At 44.4% G+C, this 16,309-nt stretch overlaps 1 protein-coding gene across 16 annotated transcripts in view; it reads right to left on the bottom strand.

Annotated features, from left to right (window-relative positions):
• The window catches only part of rims1a (regulating synaptic membrane exocytosis 1a), a 1,194,810-nt gene that overhangs the window by 298,065 nt on the left and 880,436 nt on the right, over window positions 1-16,309 (bottom strand). For all 16 annotated transcript variants that reach the window (XM_085996611.1, XM_085996612.1, XM_085996615.1 and 13 more), the window contains 2 exons: window positions 13,524-13,677; window positions 13,092-13,217 (listed from right to left, as the gene is read on the bottom strand). In XM_085996611.1, coding sequence (XP_085852737.1) covers window positions 13,092-13,217; window positions 13,524-13,677 — 280 coding nt within the window. The remainder of the gene's footprint in view (window positions 1-13,091; window positions 13,218-13,523; window positions 13,678-16,309) is intronic.

Here is a 16,309-nt window from a genome sequence, read left to right as displayed (position 1 = left end):
GTTCCAGGTTATAACAACTCGCTGAATAAAAAGAATTCTCCTCATACACACTTCTTTATAACACAATAAACTCGGAATAAACCTACATCAAAAGGTGCAGAAAAAGCTTGCAGATGCAATAGGCTTTTAGGAGACCATACAATTCAGATGATTATGCACTGAGATTCTGTTCTGATACATTGCACAGTAGCATTAAATTTAAACAAATTCACTTTATACAGACATATTTAAGAATGATTCTGAATTGTTATAGAATCATAAAATCATAGAATCTTACAGCACAGAGGGGGGCCATTCGGCCTGTCACGCCTGTGCCGGCTCTTTGAAAGAGCTGTCCAATTTAATCCTATATCCCTGCTTTTTCCTCATTAACCCTATAAATTAGACCTCTTCCAGTACATGTCCAATTGCCTTTTAGAAGTTCCTATGGAATCTGATTCCACCACCCTTTCAGGTAGTACATTTCAGATCATTACAACCCTCTGTGTGAAGAAATTTCTCTTCGTTTCCCCTCGAGTTATTTTGCCAATTATTTGAAATCTATGACCTCTGGTTACCGACCCACTTGCCACAGGAAATAGTTTCTCCCTACTTGCTCTAACAAAACCCCTTATCATTTTGAATACCTGTATTAGGTTTCCCTTTAACCTTCTCTGCTCGAAGGAGAACAATCTCAGCTTCTCCAATCTCTCCACGTAACTATAGTCCCTCATCTCTGGTATCATCCTGATACACCTCCCCTGTACCCTCTCCAGGGCCTTGACATCTTTCCTAAAGTGTGGTGCCCAGAATTGTACACAATACTCCAGCTGAGGCCTAACCAGACATGTGTAAAGGTTTAGCATGACTTCCTTGTTTTTGCATTCAATGCCCCTATTTACAAAGCCAAGTATCCCATACATTTTCTTAACTGCCTTATCAAATTGTCTTGCTCCCCCGCTGTTATTTGTGTGCGGCAGGTGGGGTAGCAGTAGTCAGTGGTGGTCCTGGCATGAGCGGGGGGGGGGAGAGAAATCCAGGTCAGCCTCACCACATGAATTCTTCATCACTCTTTGCTGTGATGTCACCTGATTTCCGGCAGAATCGGGAAGGAAAGACCCTCCCCCCAATGCTTCCGTTGAGTGGAACTCCCCATCTGGAGAGTGGATCACTGACTATTACTTCATATTGTCTAGAATTTAACAGATTAAGGAGTGATATCTCGAGGTATCTCCAGTCAAATTTTAAATAAGTAATGAGAAAAATGTGAGGCTCTAAAGAATATCCAAGGTAATACCTACACTACCAGTAGGACAATAATACTACAGTTTAAGGCCAGAACAAGCAACAGTGCACTCTTCATTTCAGTGCTGGATATCAAGAATAGTAAAACAAAACTTATAAACCAAGTTTCAACAGTATCCATTCCAGAATGCCATATCACTAGGAATGGATACTGAAACTAGTTCTTAACCAGCTGCAATGCCTTACATTATAGAGAGGAGTCCTGATAAAATTAAAATTCGTCAAATACTACTCTGTTGATTTTAACAGGCATGTAAACTTTTTCCAAGATGAAATGCGACTAAATCCTTATGAGCCTGAAATTATGGTGTGAAATTCGAAAACACAAACACTCAACATGTTCACCTCCATTAAACTGGTGGAAGGGTTAACCAGCAGAAAGATGAATTTCAAGCAAATCCGTTGAGCATTTCTACATTAATATTGCTATGGCATAATTTCAGGCCTTGCGTGATATTCAGAACACCCATATTTTTGTGATCTTAAAGTGGAACTGTATTTTTCTCAATTTGCTCTTAATTTTCAATGTTCACACGGCTCAGAAAATTGACCCTACAATGTGTTTAAAAAATTCATTTCTGGGATATTAGCTCCGCTAGTAAGGCCAGCATTTATTGCCCATTTCTAGTTGCCCATGAGCAGATTGTGGTAAGCCTTCTTCTTGAACTGCTGTAGTCCGTGTGGTGAAGGTACTCCAACAATGCTGTTAGGAAGGGAGTTCCAGGATTTTGACCCAGAGACAATGAAGGAATGGCAGGCGATATATGTCCAAGTCAGGATGGTGTGGGACTTGGAGGTGGTGGTGTTCCCATGCGCCTGCGGCCCTTGTCCTTCTAGGTGGTAGAGGTCGCAGATTATTTCCTCTGACCAGCTGTTTTAAAGCATGCACCACAGAACTAGTAGAACCATTAAGAAACACTTACTTCCTTGCTCACTTCAGTGTGATATCACAAATAATACAGATTAGATTACTAATGGCAGAGTATTAAGCCATGTAAATATACTACTTTTTCCTCCTTTAGCTTTCAAATTCACTGGATTAAATGTATTTTTTAAAGCATTAAGTTTTATTAACCTAAAAAATGAAACTCCTTGGCCCCGTTATTAACGCGGAGACTGGAACAGAGCGGTGGAGGTGACGGATGCACAACATTGTGGGGCACGAAGAAATGTCCGATTTCAATGGAGATGCCTCATTATCATTTTACTTCCTGGTTTTGTGTCTCCAATGTGCATGAGCAGGTGTGATGCGGACCCGCATGACGCGAGTTCACCTCGACTATTTAAAGACCCAGTTCACAGATGCAATGGAAAAGGACGTCTGGAGATAGATAGTGAGGTATTTTAAGGAGTAAACTGAGGGACATGTCTGTCAAGAGAGCAAAAGCTGCACCCAGGTTCAGTGAGTCATCTCTGGATGCTCAGCTGGGTGCAGTAAGGGCCAGGAAGGATGACCTCTTTCCCAGCAATGGGAAAAAGAAATCGTTTGCCACGACTAAGAAGGCGTGGCTGGAGGTGGATCAGGAAGTGAGCAGCAGAGGTGTGACCATGAGGACCTGGATCCTTTGCAGGAAGTGTTTCAAGGCCCAACCAGGTCAGGAAGGTGAGCAAAGTTGCAGCTTCACCTACGTGCTATAGTGCACCTCCTCTCACTCTGTCTTGTCAAGTGTACTCCATTCACATCACTCCTCACACCCACTTCACTTTCAGCAGCACCCATCGTTCCATTTCAGTGCACATTCTGACCTCTACTTTCCTCTATCCACAACTGTTAGTCACCCCAATCCTCAAGTAATCTGATCAGTGATCTCCCTTGATTCTCAGCACACGTCCTCAAATGGCACCGTCAACATGTCCTCAAATGCTGCCAGTGGCACTCGTGATGCATTTGCCTGATTATCACCCTCACCTAATACACTACATCCATTGGATACTTACATGCCTCAGAGCCAATCATAGGTCTGTCATGCCACCCTTGCAGAAGAGAGCACAGAATGCCAGGGAGAGGGCGAGGACCAGAGGCAGACACCACCCCCACCCCACACCCCCCACACCAACCCCCACAAGATCGTGGAGCTTTACCTGGCAGAGGTTACTTGGCTTTGGAGATTAGCGGCGAATCTGCCTCCCTATATGTATTGGAGATGTCGAAATTGGTAGTGCATTGCATCAGGGTGACAGAGTTAATCTCTCAGACCCACATTTCCTACACAATGTCATCTTGAGTTGACTTCAGCACTTTATCAAATATGATCACTTTCATCATGTGTATTTCAACATTTGTAAAGTTCCATGTCTAAATCTTATCCGTCTCCTCTCTTCTCCAGGGCCATCATGCAAAGATAACGAGCCTATACCCAGAAATGACGAGGATTCCTCAGAAGAGCTGATTCCTGCTGAGGCCGCATCATTACAGGACACATGCATTGCAGGAACCAGCACAGATACGAACAACGGTGGATCCTCTTAGACAGTTAGGTGGGATGTTACCTGGTGAATCACACGACACAAACATGAGCAGAGAGAGAATGATGACAGGGACAGCTGTGGAGAGTCCTCGTCAGAGTGCGCCATCCTCTCCAAGCTCTGCTCAGCTGGACAGAGAGCTGAACCCAGCGGGAGCTATCAATTAAAACTGGAGGCTCAGCAGCAACTGTGCAAGGTATCAATGTCACTCCATTATTTACGAAGAGTAGGAGAGATAAACTAGGAAATTATAGGCCCATTAGTCCTCTAGATATATAGATATCACAAGAGCATTTGAACATTATGATCAGAGAGCCAGCATGGACTTGTAAAGGGTAAATCATGTCTAACAAACCAAGTTGAATCTTTTGAGGAGTTAACAGATGTGGTAGATAAGTAAATGTCTATGGATGTTATCTATATTGATTTTTTGAAGAGGTGACTAAAGTAGTGGACAGGGGAATGTCTATGGATGTTATTTATATGGACTTCCAGAAGGCATTTGATAAAGTCCCACATAAGAGACTGTTAACTAAGGTATTAGTCCATGGAATTGAGGGCAAATTATTGACTTGGTTCGGAAATTGTCTGAGTGGCAGAAGAAATTTACCGATGACACAAAGATAGGTGGCACTGTAGATGAAAGCATAAAATTACAAAGGGATATTGACAGATTAAGTGAATGGGCAAAACTGTGGGAAATGGATTTCAATGTAAGCAAATGTGAGGTCATCCACTTTGGACCTAAAAAGGATAGAACAGGGTACTTTCTAAATGGTGAAAAGCTAAAAACAGTGGAGGTCCAAAGAGACTTGGGGGTCCAGGTACATAGATCATTAAAATGTCATGAACAGGTACAGAAAATAATCAAAAAGGCTAATGGATTGTTGGCCTTTATATCTAGATGACTAGAGTACAAGGGAGTAGAAGTTATGCTGCAGCTATACAAAACCCTGGTTAGACCACGCCTGGAGTACTGTGAACAGTTCTGGGCACCACACCTTAGGAAGGATATATTGGCCTTAGAGGGAGTGCAGCGTAGGTTTACCAGAATGATACCCCGACTTCAAGGATTAAGTTACGAGGAGAGATTACACATATTAGGGTTGTATTCCCTAGAATTTGTAAGGTTAAGGGGTGACCTGATCGAAGCTTTCAGGATATTAAGGGGAACAGATAGGGTAGATAGAGAGAAACTATTTCCGCTGGTTGGGGATTCTAGGACTAGGGGGCATAGTCTAAAAATGAGAACCAGACCTTTCAGGAGTGAAATTAGGAAAAACTTCTACACACAAAGGGTGGTAGAAGTTTGGAACTCTCTTCCGCAAACGGCAATTGATGCTAGATCAATTGTTAATTTATTAACCAAAGGTATTAAGGGATATGGGCCAAAGGTGGGTATATGGAGTTAGATCGCAGATCAGCCATGATCTCACTGAATGGCGGAACAGGCTCGAGGGGCTGAATGGCCTCCTCCTGTTCCTATGAGAGCGCACGGAATTGGAGGCAAGCTGTTGGCTTGGATAGAGAATTGGGTTGGAGGCAGGAAACAGGGAGTAGTGATAATGGGTAGGTACTCAAACTGGCCGGATGTGACTAGTGGTGTCCCCCAGGGATCTGTACCGGGGTGCAGCTTTTCACTAAATTTATAAATGACTTGGATGAAGGAATAGGGAGCTGTATATCTAAGTTTACTGATGACACTAAGTTAAGTGGCAGAGTAAATAGTGTAGATGGGAGCAGAAAGTTGCAAAGGGACATTGATAGATTAGGTGAGTGGGCAAAATGTTGGCAGATGGCGTTTAATGTGGGAAAGTGTGAGGTCATCCACTTTGGACCTAAGAAAGATAGATTCTCCAAGCTGTTCTCCAGCAGGGAGGCAACAGTGATGTGCTGCTAGCCCAGGGCAGGGAGGATGCTAATAAGGGAGATGAAAGTGTGCACTCTTCTCAAAACGTCAGCCCCTCTCACCTGTTGACACACCTCAACCAGTAGCTGACATGCTGCCTCTTCAGGTGCAGGTGGAGCAGTCTTTGGCAGGGCCCTCATGGGCCCCAACACCCAGAGGAACAGAGCAGCCTGCCTCTACGTCTGCTGAAGCCATAGAGATAGCACCATGTAGAAGGGCCAGTGATAGGAAAAGAAAAGCTTTATAGTTCACCAAGGATAATTTTTTACATGACATTAATGGGTAAAATTTGGGGAGCACTACCTTTGCCGGGGTGCTAAAATAAGTTCGTGCCCCCGCAGCTGATTTTCCCAGGTAGCGCCCCGAGAAGGAGGAGGAGCAATACTGGAAGCGCCCCCTTATTAAAGGGGCGAGGCCTGGCGCAGCGCGTCCCGGCGCCCAGCTGGGCCACCAGGGATCGGGAGTGCCGGCAAACGAGCCCGGCACTCAAGAGGAGTGCCGGGCTCATGGAGAGCAGCCGGCACCCCGCAAGGGGGCTTCACGGGGGCCGGGGACAGCAACTGGGGCAGGTGCTGGCAGGGAGCCTGCAACAAAAATGGCTGCCCGCCACCTCCCCTTTAACTAGCGCCACCCCAGACGCAGGTAGGACCCCCTGGCCCCGGCAGACATAGTGTCCAGCGGTAAGTCGGGGGGGGGGGCGGGCACCACCCAATATTACAGCCGGGGTGCGAGCGGAGCGCTGGGCGATGACGTTGTCGCCGGCCGCGCAGCGCTGCACGGCGCTAATGGTTACCGCCACCACTCACCTTCCACTGAATTTCACGGGAGGCATTAGCGTTGCCACGCCCAGGCGCTAGTTGATTTGCGAGCGCGCTAACGGGAGGCGCAAATCAACCGAATTTAGTCCCCTAAATTTATGAATTCGCACCACTTTCCTATGCTCCCCATTCTTGAATGGCGAGTGCCAACTGTGCTTTTCATTTGTTTGGTGTTGAATGTGGAGAGATGATTTGACTGACACCAACTGGTGGATGTGGAAACAGTCGATGGATGGTTACAGGACTACTTGCGTGAGGTGGGGAGAGGGATGTTATTGTGACATTGGTCCAGTTTGAGTGACTAACTGAACGTTCGAGCTATCAAGGCATCCCTGGCATCTCGAGCAGCAATGTGATCGGTTGGTCTTGCATTGGCCCCATCTTCCTCCTCACCATTGGAATCCTCATCAGATGATGAGTGATGAGTGGTTGTTCCTCCTCCACCTCTGGTCCTCACTGCTGCGCTATGTTGTGCAGAACACAGCAGACCACGATTACCCTGGAGACCCTCGTTGGTGAGTACTGAGGGGTGCCTCCAAAACTGTCCAGGCACCTGATGTGCAGCTTCTGCATGTCGATGGCTCGCTCGATGACACATATGGCTTGTGCTGCACCGCTCCTGGTGTTCATTGGTGGGGTTCCTTAGAGGTGTCATCAGCCAGGTTTGAAGGGGGTAACCCATGTCACCTAGCAGCCAACCTTTAAGGATCGTTTCAGATCAGGAATGTTGGACTGCCGCAGTACAAAAGCATCATGGCAGCTCCCAGGGAATCTGGCGCAGACCTGCATGAACCTTTTACATAGAAACATAGAAGATAGGAGCAGGAGTAGGCCATTCGGCCCCTCGAGCCTGCTCCGCCATTCAATGCAATCACGGCTGATCATCCAAATTCAGTACCCGGTCCCTGCTTTCTTCCCATACCCCTTGATCCCTTTAGCATTAAGAAATATATCCAATTCCTTCCTGAATATATTTAATGTATTGGCCTCTACTGCCCTCTGTGGTAGAGAATTCCACAGGTTCACCACTCTCTGGGTGAAGAAATTCCTCCTCATTTCTGTCCTAAATGGCCTACCCCTTATCCTGAGACTGTGACCCCTGGTTCTGGACTCCCCGACCATCGGGAACATCCTTCCTACATCTAGTCTGTCCAGTCCTGTCAGAATTTTGTAAGTTTCAATGAGATCCCCTCTCATTCTTCTAAACTCCAGTGAGTACAAGCCCAATCGACCCAATCTCTCCTCATACGTCATTTCTGCCATCCCAGGTATCAGTCTGGTGAATCTTCGCTGAACTCCCTCCATGGCAAGAACATCCTTCCTCAGATAAGGCGACCAAAACTGCACACAATACTCAAGATGATGTCTCACCAACGCCCTGTACAACTGCAGCAAGACATCCTTGTTCCTGTACTCAAACCCTCTCGCTACGAAGGCCAACATACCATTTGCCTTCTTAACCGCCTGCTGCACCTGCATGCTTACCTTCAGCGACTGGTGCACAAGGACACCCAGGTCTCGTTGCACTTCCCCTTCTCCCAATCTATTGCCATTCCGATAATAATCTGCCTTCCTGTTTTTGCCACCAAAGTGGATAACCTCGCATTTATCCACATTATACTGCATCTGCCATGCTTCTGCCCAATCACCCAACCTGTCCAAATCATCCTGGAGTTTCTCGGCATCCTCCTCACAGCACACACGCCCACTCAGCTTTGTGTCGTCTGCAAACTTGGAGATATTACATCTAGTTCCCTTGCCTAGATCATTAATATATTTTATTGTGGTTGCACACCAGCTGCACATTGATGGAATTTTTTACAAAGCTGGGTGGGAATGTAAGTTGTGAGGAGGATGCAAGGAGGCTTCAAGGGGATATAGACAAGCTAAGTGAGTGGGCAAGAACATGGCAAATGGAATATAAAGAGGAGAAATGTAAAGTTATCCACTTTGATAGGAAAAATAGAAAAGCAGAGTATTTTTTAAATGGTGAGAGATTGAGAAATGTTGGTGTTCAGAGGGACCTGGGTGTCCTTGTACATGAATCACTGAAAGTTAACATGCAGGTACAGCAAGTAATTGGGAAAGCAAATGGTATGTTGGCCTTTATTACAAGACGATTTGCGTTTAAGAGTAAAGCCATCTTACTGCAATTATATAGGGCCCTGGTGAGACCACGCCTGGAGTATTGTGCACAGTTTTGGTCTCCTTACCTAAGGAAGGATATACTTGCCATAGAGGGAGTGCAAAGAAGGTTCACCAGACTGGTTCCTGGGGTGGGGGGATTATCCTATGAGGAGAGATTGAGTAGACTAGGCCTCTATTTAGAGTTTAGAAGAATGAGAGGTGACCTAATTGAAACATACAAAATTCTTACAGGGCTTGACTGGGTAGATGCAAGGAGGATGTTTCCCCTGGCTGGGGAGTCTAGAACCGGGGGTCACAGTCTCAGAATAAGGGGTCGGCCATTTAGGACTGAGATGAGAAATTTCTTCACTCAGAGGGCGGTGAATCTTTGGAATTCTCTACCCCAGGGAGCTGTGGAGGCTCAGTCGCTGAGTATATTCAAGACAGAGATCAATAGACTTTTGAATATTAAAGGGAATCAAGGGATATGGAGATAGTGCAGGAAAGTGGAGATGAGGAAGATGATCAGCCATGATCTTATTGAATGGTGGAGCAGGCTCGAAGGGCCAAATGGCCGACTCCTGCTCCTATTTCTTATGTTATTATGAATGAAATCCTTGCGGTTGACGAATGCTCCTGGTTGGTCAGGGGATGCTCGAATTGCAACGTGTGCGCACTCGATGGCACCCTGCACCTGTGGTAAGCCAGCCAGAGACGCGAATCCCAGTGCCCGCTAATTCTGGCTATTGTTATCACAGGGAAGTTTATATACCTCTCAGCCCTGGCAAACAATCCATCCGTCACCTGCCTTATGCATTTATGAACAGCTGGCTGCAACACCCTTGCTGTGTCTCCGGCGGTGGCCTGGAAGGAGCTGGACGCAAAAAAATTAAGGGCGGTAGTTACTTTCACAGCTACTTGTAATGCGTGTCCGCCAGGTCCAGCAGGTCGTCTTCTCAGAAGTTGCAGATGTCTGCGATCACCTGACATGTCACTCTCAGTTCGGGAAGCACTGCTCCTCCGACAGGTCAAGGAAGCTGAACCTATGTCTGTCAATCTTGTTAGGTGGGTAGCTCCTTCTGCAAGCCTCTGTTGCTTCCTTTTCTGCTGGCCACCTGTAGCTCCCTCCACAGCACACCCTTGCTGCTGTTGATCCTCATTCTCATCCTCTTCCTCAGCTCAATCGAGAGCAGCCCTGGTGGCACCCATCGTGCTTTTTAAAAAAAATATTTGTTCCTGGAATGTGGGTGATGCTTGCAAGGCCAGTATATATTGCCCAACCTTAGTTGCCCTTGAGAAGGTGGTGGTGAGCCTCCTTCTTGAACCACTGCAGTCCCTATGGTGAAGGTACTCCCACAGTGCTGTTAGGGAGGGAGTTCCAGGATTGTTACCCAGCAATGATGAAGGATCAGCGATGTACTTCCAAGTCAGGATGGTGTGTAACTTGGAGGGGGACTTGCAGGTGGTGGTGTTCCCAAGCGACTGCCGCCCTTGTCCTTCTAGGTGGTAGAGGTCATGGGTTTGGGAGGTGCTGTCGAAGAAGCCTTGGCGAGTGCATCTTGTAGATGGTACACACTGCAGCTATGGTGCACCGGCGGTGGAGGGAATGAATGTTTAAGGTGGTGAATGGGGTACCAATCAAGCAGGCTGCTTTGTCCTAGATGGTGTCAAGCTTCTTGAGTGTTGTTGGAGCTGCACTCATCCAGGCAAGTGGAGAGTATTCCATCACACTCCTGACATGTGCCTTGTAGATGCTGGAAAGGCTTTGGGAAGTCAAGAGGTGAGACACTCACCACAGAATACCTAGCCTCTGACATACTCTTGTGGCTACATTTGTGGCTGGTCCAGTTAAGTTTTTGTTCAATGGTGACCCCAGGATGTTGATGGTGGGGGATTCGGCGATGGTAATGCCATTGAATGTCAAGGGGCGATGGTTAGACTCTCACTTGTTGGAGATAGTCATTGCCTGGCACTTGTGTGGCGCAAATGTTGCTTGCCACTGTGTGAACACCTCTAAACTCCACAAATCACTCTCTCACACCAAGTACTCTCACCAAACCGTGTCACACAGGAAACTGAGAAAGGACCTGTGAGTACTGAATCTTTATTGATATCGGGCCTCCTGACCTCTAACCAGCCCGATAAAGTGCCGAGCAATCTCGCCTCAGATTCCCTGGCGACCTATCTGACTCCCGGGTAACCCATGCTGCACGGTTAATTTAAATTCGGCCTCCCATAGCATTGTAGGAGCCTGATTTAAATGTGATAGTAAGTGTCCCATCTCTCCACTCAGACGCCCCGAGATCCGCTGCCGTTAAAATGTCGGCGGCTGCATAGGCAGCGGATTGGGGTCACAATTTCACCTCCTGACCCTCTCCTGCTCGTCGTGGCAGGGGTTTAATATCGAGGCCCTTGCCTCTTTTGGTCTTCCAATAACTACACTTAATTAGAACGATTAATTAACACTATCACAATGATATTGTATATCGTGGTCAAGGAGAATTTTAGAATATATTGTTAATTTTCTTGCTATGATTTCTTTCACGACACCTCTAGATTTGATCCATCTAGCCTGTGCTGATCCTAACCTCCTCCCTCTCAACATCAGAAAAATAGTGCTGGCCATTATCTCACAGATCTACACTTTGATGGTCTTTGACTGATTCACCTACTGACTAGGATATATCCAGGGTCATCAGCAACAAAGACAGCATTCCCAATCACCAGGACATATCCAGATGTGTGCACAGATACGGAGGGCACACACCAAGCTGGTACTGTGGTTTGTCCAGGAGAGTCCTAGGTTTGAGGCCCAGTCTGTGCTGAATTAGCTGATCTTGTTAGCCAAGGATGGTGGAATGGGTGCTATTGTTGACCTCGGCAACATTCACCTAGGGCAAGGGGCTGGAAAATCTACCCGGGTTCCTGTTCCTGGTCATTGCCCAGTGATTCCTGCAGCATGTGCACAAGTGTGGACGTTGTCTGAGAACAGGATTAGCCCTCCATGAGAGAATAGTTTGCCAGCACTCAATGTATAGGCTGTCAAATGAAGAATGGCCACTTGGTTGAGGTTTTGGAAGGCATCCAGCATCTGTAGAACTGAACCCAGCAAGCGTCAGTGTCTCAGGTCAGGTGGGCAGAAAAGGCATTATTGGGATCTCTTTGCTCAGCAGTGAAATTAAGTGAAAATCTTCACAGATGAGACCATGTTGTCTACCCAAACCCTCAGTACACAGGGTTATCTGGGACGTCTCAATTGTTGAGATATTTATTACATCTCCGTGCTGAGTAACATTCTATTTATACCACATACAGTATTTAGATTAGAATTTTATACATACACAAAATTAGTACAACACAAAATTAGTGCAAAATAAAATAGGTGACTCAATCAAATGGCATGAGGAAAAAGTAAATAAAACAAGATAAAAATCTTAAAAAGACGCACCTTCTCTATCTTAAAATCAGTCTTTTTCTTAGTTACAGCCTCTGCACTTTTTTTTTATTGAGAACCCTAAGCGAAGAGCAAAAGCCCCTAATGCAGGACAGCAACATGGTGAAAAGACCAGGGGGGGAAGAAGATAAATCAAGAAGTGGGGATTATTGGAGATCAAAGGAGAAAGGTAAAACTGAAGTAGAGAAAAAGTTGCATCATTTTGAGATGCCAGGAATGAATGAAGTAGCGTAGACTCATGGGCCCAGTATTTGCTGGAGTGGGGCATCTCGCAGCATGGGGAGTTGGATTTTTTCCTCACCCTTCAACTCAACATTTTTTTGTGCCGCAACTTGCTGGAAGTGCAAGTTAGCAACTGTTAAATGATTCAGTTACTTTATAATGTAATCACCTCTCAAAGTGCAAGGTCAACCGGGCATCTGGGACCTTGGTGAACGGCGGGGCCAACCTTAACCAATGAAATTTAAGGATATAGAAAGAAACAGAAACAACGGAGAAGGAAATAGGATGAATTAGAGTCAAATTAGATATGGGAAGAGAAATAAAGAGAGGGAAAGAAAGATTGGATTAAGAAAGAAAGGAAAAAGAGACAGAAAGGAAAAGTAAGAAAAAAATTCTAAATTTAAAAAGCCTCTAGGAACAATTTACTACCTGCAGGAGTGGGAGTCCACAGTTTCAACTGTTCCTTAAGTCGTTAAATACCAGCCAGATTTTAACAAGGTAAGAATGCAGGGTAGTGGGGAATTGGAGAATATGTCAGATGGTGTACAGTATTTGGAGCTTGGAACAAACAGAGAAGAAAGTTCAGAGGTGAAATGGCCATGGCAGAATTCAGCTGTTAAATGATTCAGGTACTTTATAGCTTAATCACCTCTCAAAATATTATTGCAGAAGTGGAGGTTTAGATCAGTGGAATTATTTTCTATCTGTGGAATTATTTTCAAACACCACCAAAAAGAAAAATGACACAAAGAAATCTACATACAAAGTTTGTGACAACAGCAGAATTGAATAATTTTGCTGAACACTGTACCTGTCTCTTTCATATATGTAATGACTGTCTCTGTCCCTGGGCCTGCGCTCGACTGGACTGTGAGAGGCATCTTGGTATCGGGTGGGAGAACGAGATCGTCGACTTTGATGGATTTCGTCTAAACTCCTACAAAGAAAGGTTTACAATTCGGTAGAGGATTGTCAAAACTATATTACAGGTGGAAATTTTGTCCACGAAACCATTCAACTTGATGGAAAACAATTTAGTACAAGAAAATCACAAAGCACAAAAGCCAATATAGATCAAAAAAGCTTGCCTTTTTCCCCAATGTTCCTGAAAATCCAGGCAAGAAATGACCAGTTTTCAATCAAAACAAATCATCTAATTGACAAACGCAGGAGCGAAGATTAAACATTAACCACTTTCTGCTTACAGTTTAAAAAAAAAGCAGCAAGAATAATGAAAACACACCTCTGTAGTGGGACACTGGGTAAACGTGACCGGGTCCTGCCCTGGTCGTCACCACGGTGAGGAGAGACAGAGCGCGAACGATGGTGTGGCGTTCTCTGCTGATCTGGTACAGTTAGTGTGCTTGATCTACTTTCTCTACTGCTACCCCGATAATCTGTTGGTTAAGATGCCAAAAATAAAAATACAATGGCAGTATTAATGTTTGTTAACGAGAACATTAGTCAACACTAGCAATGCTGCAGCTATAAAGCAAAACTTTTATGAAACAAGAACTTAAAAGTGTGATTCCATTCAGTGGCCTTTGCAACCTCCCTTTCTGGTCATCACTTTTATGTTTTTAAAGTATGAGACACTCCTTGAGATGCATGCAAACCATGAGCACCAAAACAGCCTGTAACCAAAATAAAGTGTTAAGGGACTGGTCTGGTTGTGTGACACACATTTAATATGTACTATTATGATTCAAAATAATTGGAAAGGCACTAGCTTTCTCTTCACACATGGACAAGTCCAGAGGCCATGCAGTCTACATTAGGTAAAGCAAAGCCATGCAGGTTGCAATCACTCAGAAATCTTGTGTCTATGGGTATGTGCTGCTCTACAGCAGTTCATCTGTGGAGCTCAAGCAGGAAGGCAGTTAGGGAATAAGTGGAATCCAAGCATTTATTGAAAAGTGTACAAGTGTCATCTCCTCCATAAAGAACATGATTACTCTTACAGTGTGACAGTTTGTTTGTTCAAGCTACCTTGAATATTACAAGAATAGTATTATTGCACTGTACGGTGTGTGAGACCAAGGTTAGACCATGGCCACAGACCCCATCACAAAGTAGTCTTTCTGTCATCTGACCAGAGTCCCAAAATGTTTACAATGCAATTTATTTTAAGCACATTTATTTGTTTTACATGGAGTGTAATGTATTAAGTTAACTTAATGTAGAAAATAAAAGGGACCATTTTGTCTCTTAGGTCAGACAGCAGTGGGAAGGGCCAGGACTGGTACTGAAACAATGAGAGTGCAAGTGAAAACAAAAAGCTCACTCTGTCCAGGCCAAGTCAAAGTTTTCCAGCCCTCTCAGCCTCCCATTGATTGTCAATGGCAGTACATGCATGGGCGTGTTACAAAGCAACTTCCGCAGCAACCAAAATCAAGGGTTTCTTAAATTATTTCTTCTCACTTTCTAAATTACTCTTTAAGGTTAGAGTATTGGATTTTTAAGCATTTCCCAATATTTCATATTTTACTATTAAATGAACTGAGTCCTCAGTTATAGTGATTTGAAAAAAGACTTGTTCTTATTAAACAGCACACAACATGGAGTTCCAAGCTTGCTTAAGAGAAGGCTTTGAGGTTTTCAAGATAATGAAGGAAATGAATGAAGTTGATCCAAGCAAATTGTTCAGTACAGTGTAGGGTTGGTGCAACAAGCAACACAAATCAAAAAGGAGTAAAAACTGAAGTCAGACTGGATAGCCTAGATTTTCCAATTGGCTTTATTCGAAAATAAATGAAGCTACCATTAAAATAATGGGAATTAGAAAATCTAGACTAATATATTTACACAACGAGTTGCAGAATAAGTTATCAAGGAAGGCCAGAGTCAGACTCTATATATGGGTCAAAAAGCATTTACTGTAGCTAGGTTTCTGGAGATTGAAAGGATTGAGGGATATGGTGAGAAGGCAGGTAAATGGGGTTGATATATTAAAAAAGGGACAAGCTTTTTTGGCTTTATTTGCATTTTCCTGCCCTTAAATGTCTTACCCTCTGATTGCAGGATGCAGGCTTTTAGGCGCAATTTATTACTTGGTGAATCTTTGATCACTGTCCCTGTTGTGCAGAGAGGTGCCAATCACAGTTCTTTGCCATTGGAGTGGCAGAAAAGCAGTCACTGCACCTGTGCACATCCCAGCGACGACATACGGAGCAGGCTATGGAGTGGGACGCCAGGAGAGCCTCAAGAGTGAAACTAAAATAAATTCCTTAGAATTGGAATTAATGAAAAAAGAAACAGACAGCAAAACAACAGCATATTTATGTGGTGTCGCTTGTTTTGTTCTCTAATCCAAAGCTTATTATTTTCTATAGAATTTAATTGTAGAATTGTAGTTAAGCCGTATGATTGTAGGGTTTAACCTGATAAATCACAAAATCATCCAGAAACTTCAACACTGTAGTCTTGGTTTGAGGCACGCAGCCACTTTTCTTTTTCTCCCGATACTGATGGGCAGCATCATTTCAGTGCATGCCTTCCAGTTTCTGTGTCATGTACAAATGATTGAACGAACTTCATGGTGAAAGAGGATGAGGATGCAGATAATGCTGGTTGTAACTAGTTGTTAGCATTTATTATTTCCTTCAATTTCCTTCCAAAATAGTTTCTCTGATAAAACTAGATTAGGCCGAAAGTTTTCTTATATTGTTTTATTTTTGACTTTAGAAAATTTTGCTCACTGATCCAAATTCAAGATAAAACATAGCCCGAAAATCTGAAAATTTAGTCATACCGTTTTAAAATTCCAAACTTTTTAAACAAGTTCAATTTAACTGAATTTACAACTGCGCCTGCCACATTAAGTTATTCTATATCGATGCGTTCAGTGGCATTTTTACTTCATAGGGTCATTTTGCAAGGCTTTGCTCCTGATGTGGAACCTTGCTGGACAGGAGTGCAGATCACAGGATTAGCGTTAAAGCCCCTGTATAGCAAGTTCTCACCTCTCAAGCAGAACCTTGCACAGTTACTGCCAAATTGTACATGTGATGAGCAATATCGCCATAAAGA

The sequence above is a fragment of the Somniosus microcephalus genome, chromosome 9 (assembly GCF_052327205.1).
Source record: "Somniosus microcephalus isolate GS21.2 chromosome 9, FLI_Smic_1.0, whole genome shotgun sequence".
Classification (NCBI taxonomy): Eukaryota; Metazoa; Chordata; class Chondrichthyes; order Squaliformes; family Somniosidae; genus Somniosus; species Somniosus microcephalus.
This window is presented reverse-complemented; position numbering and strand designations above follow the sequence as displayed.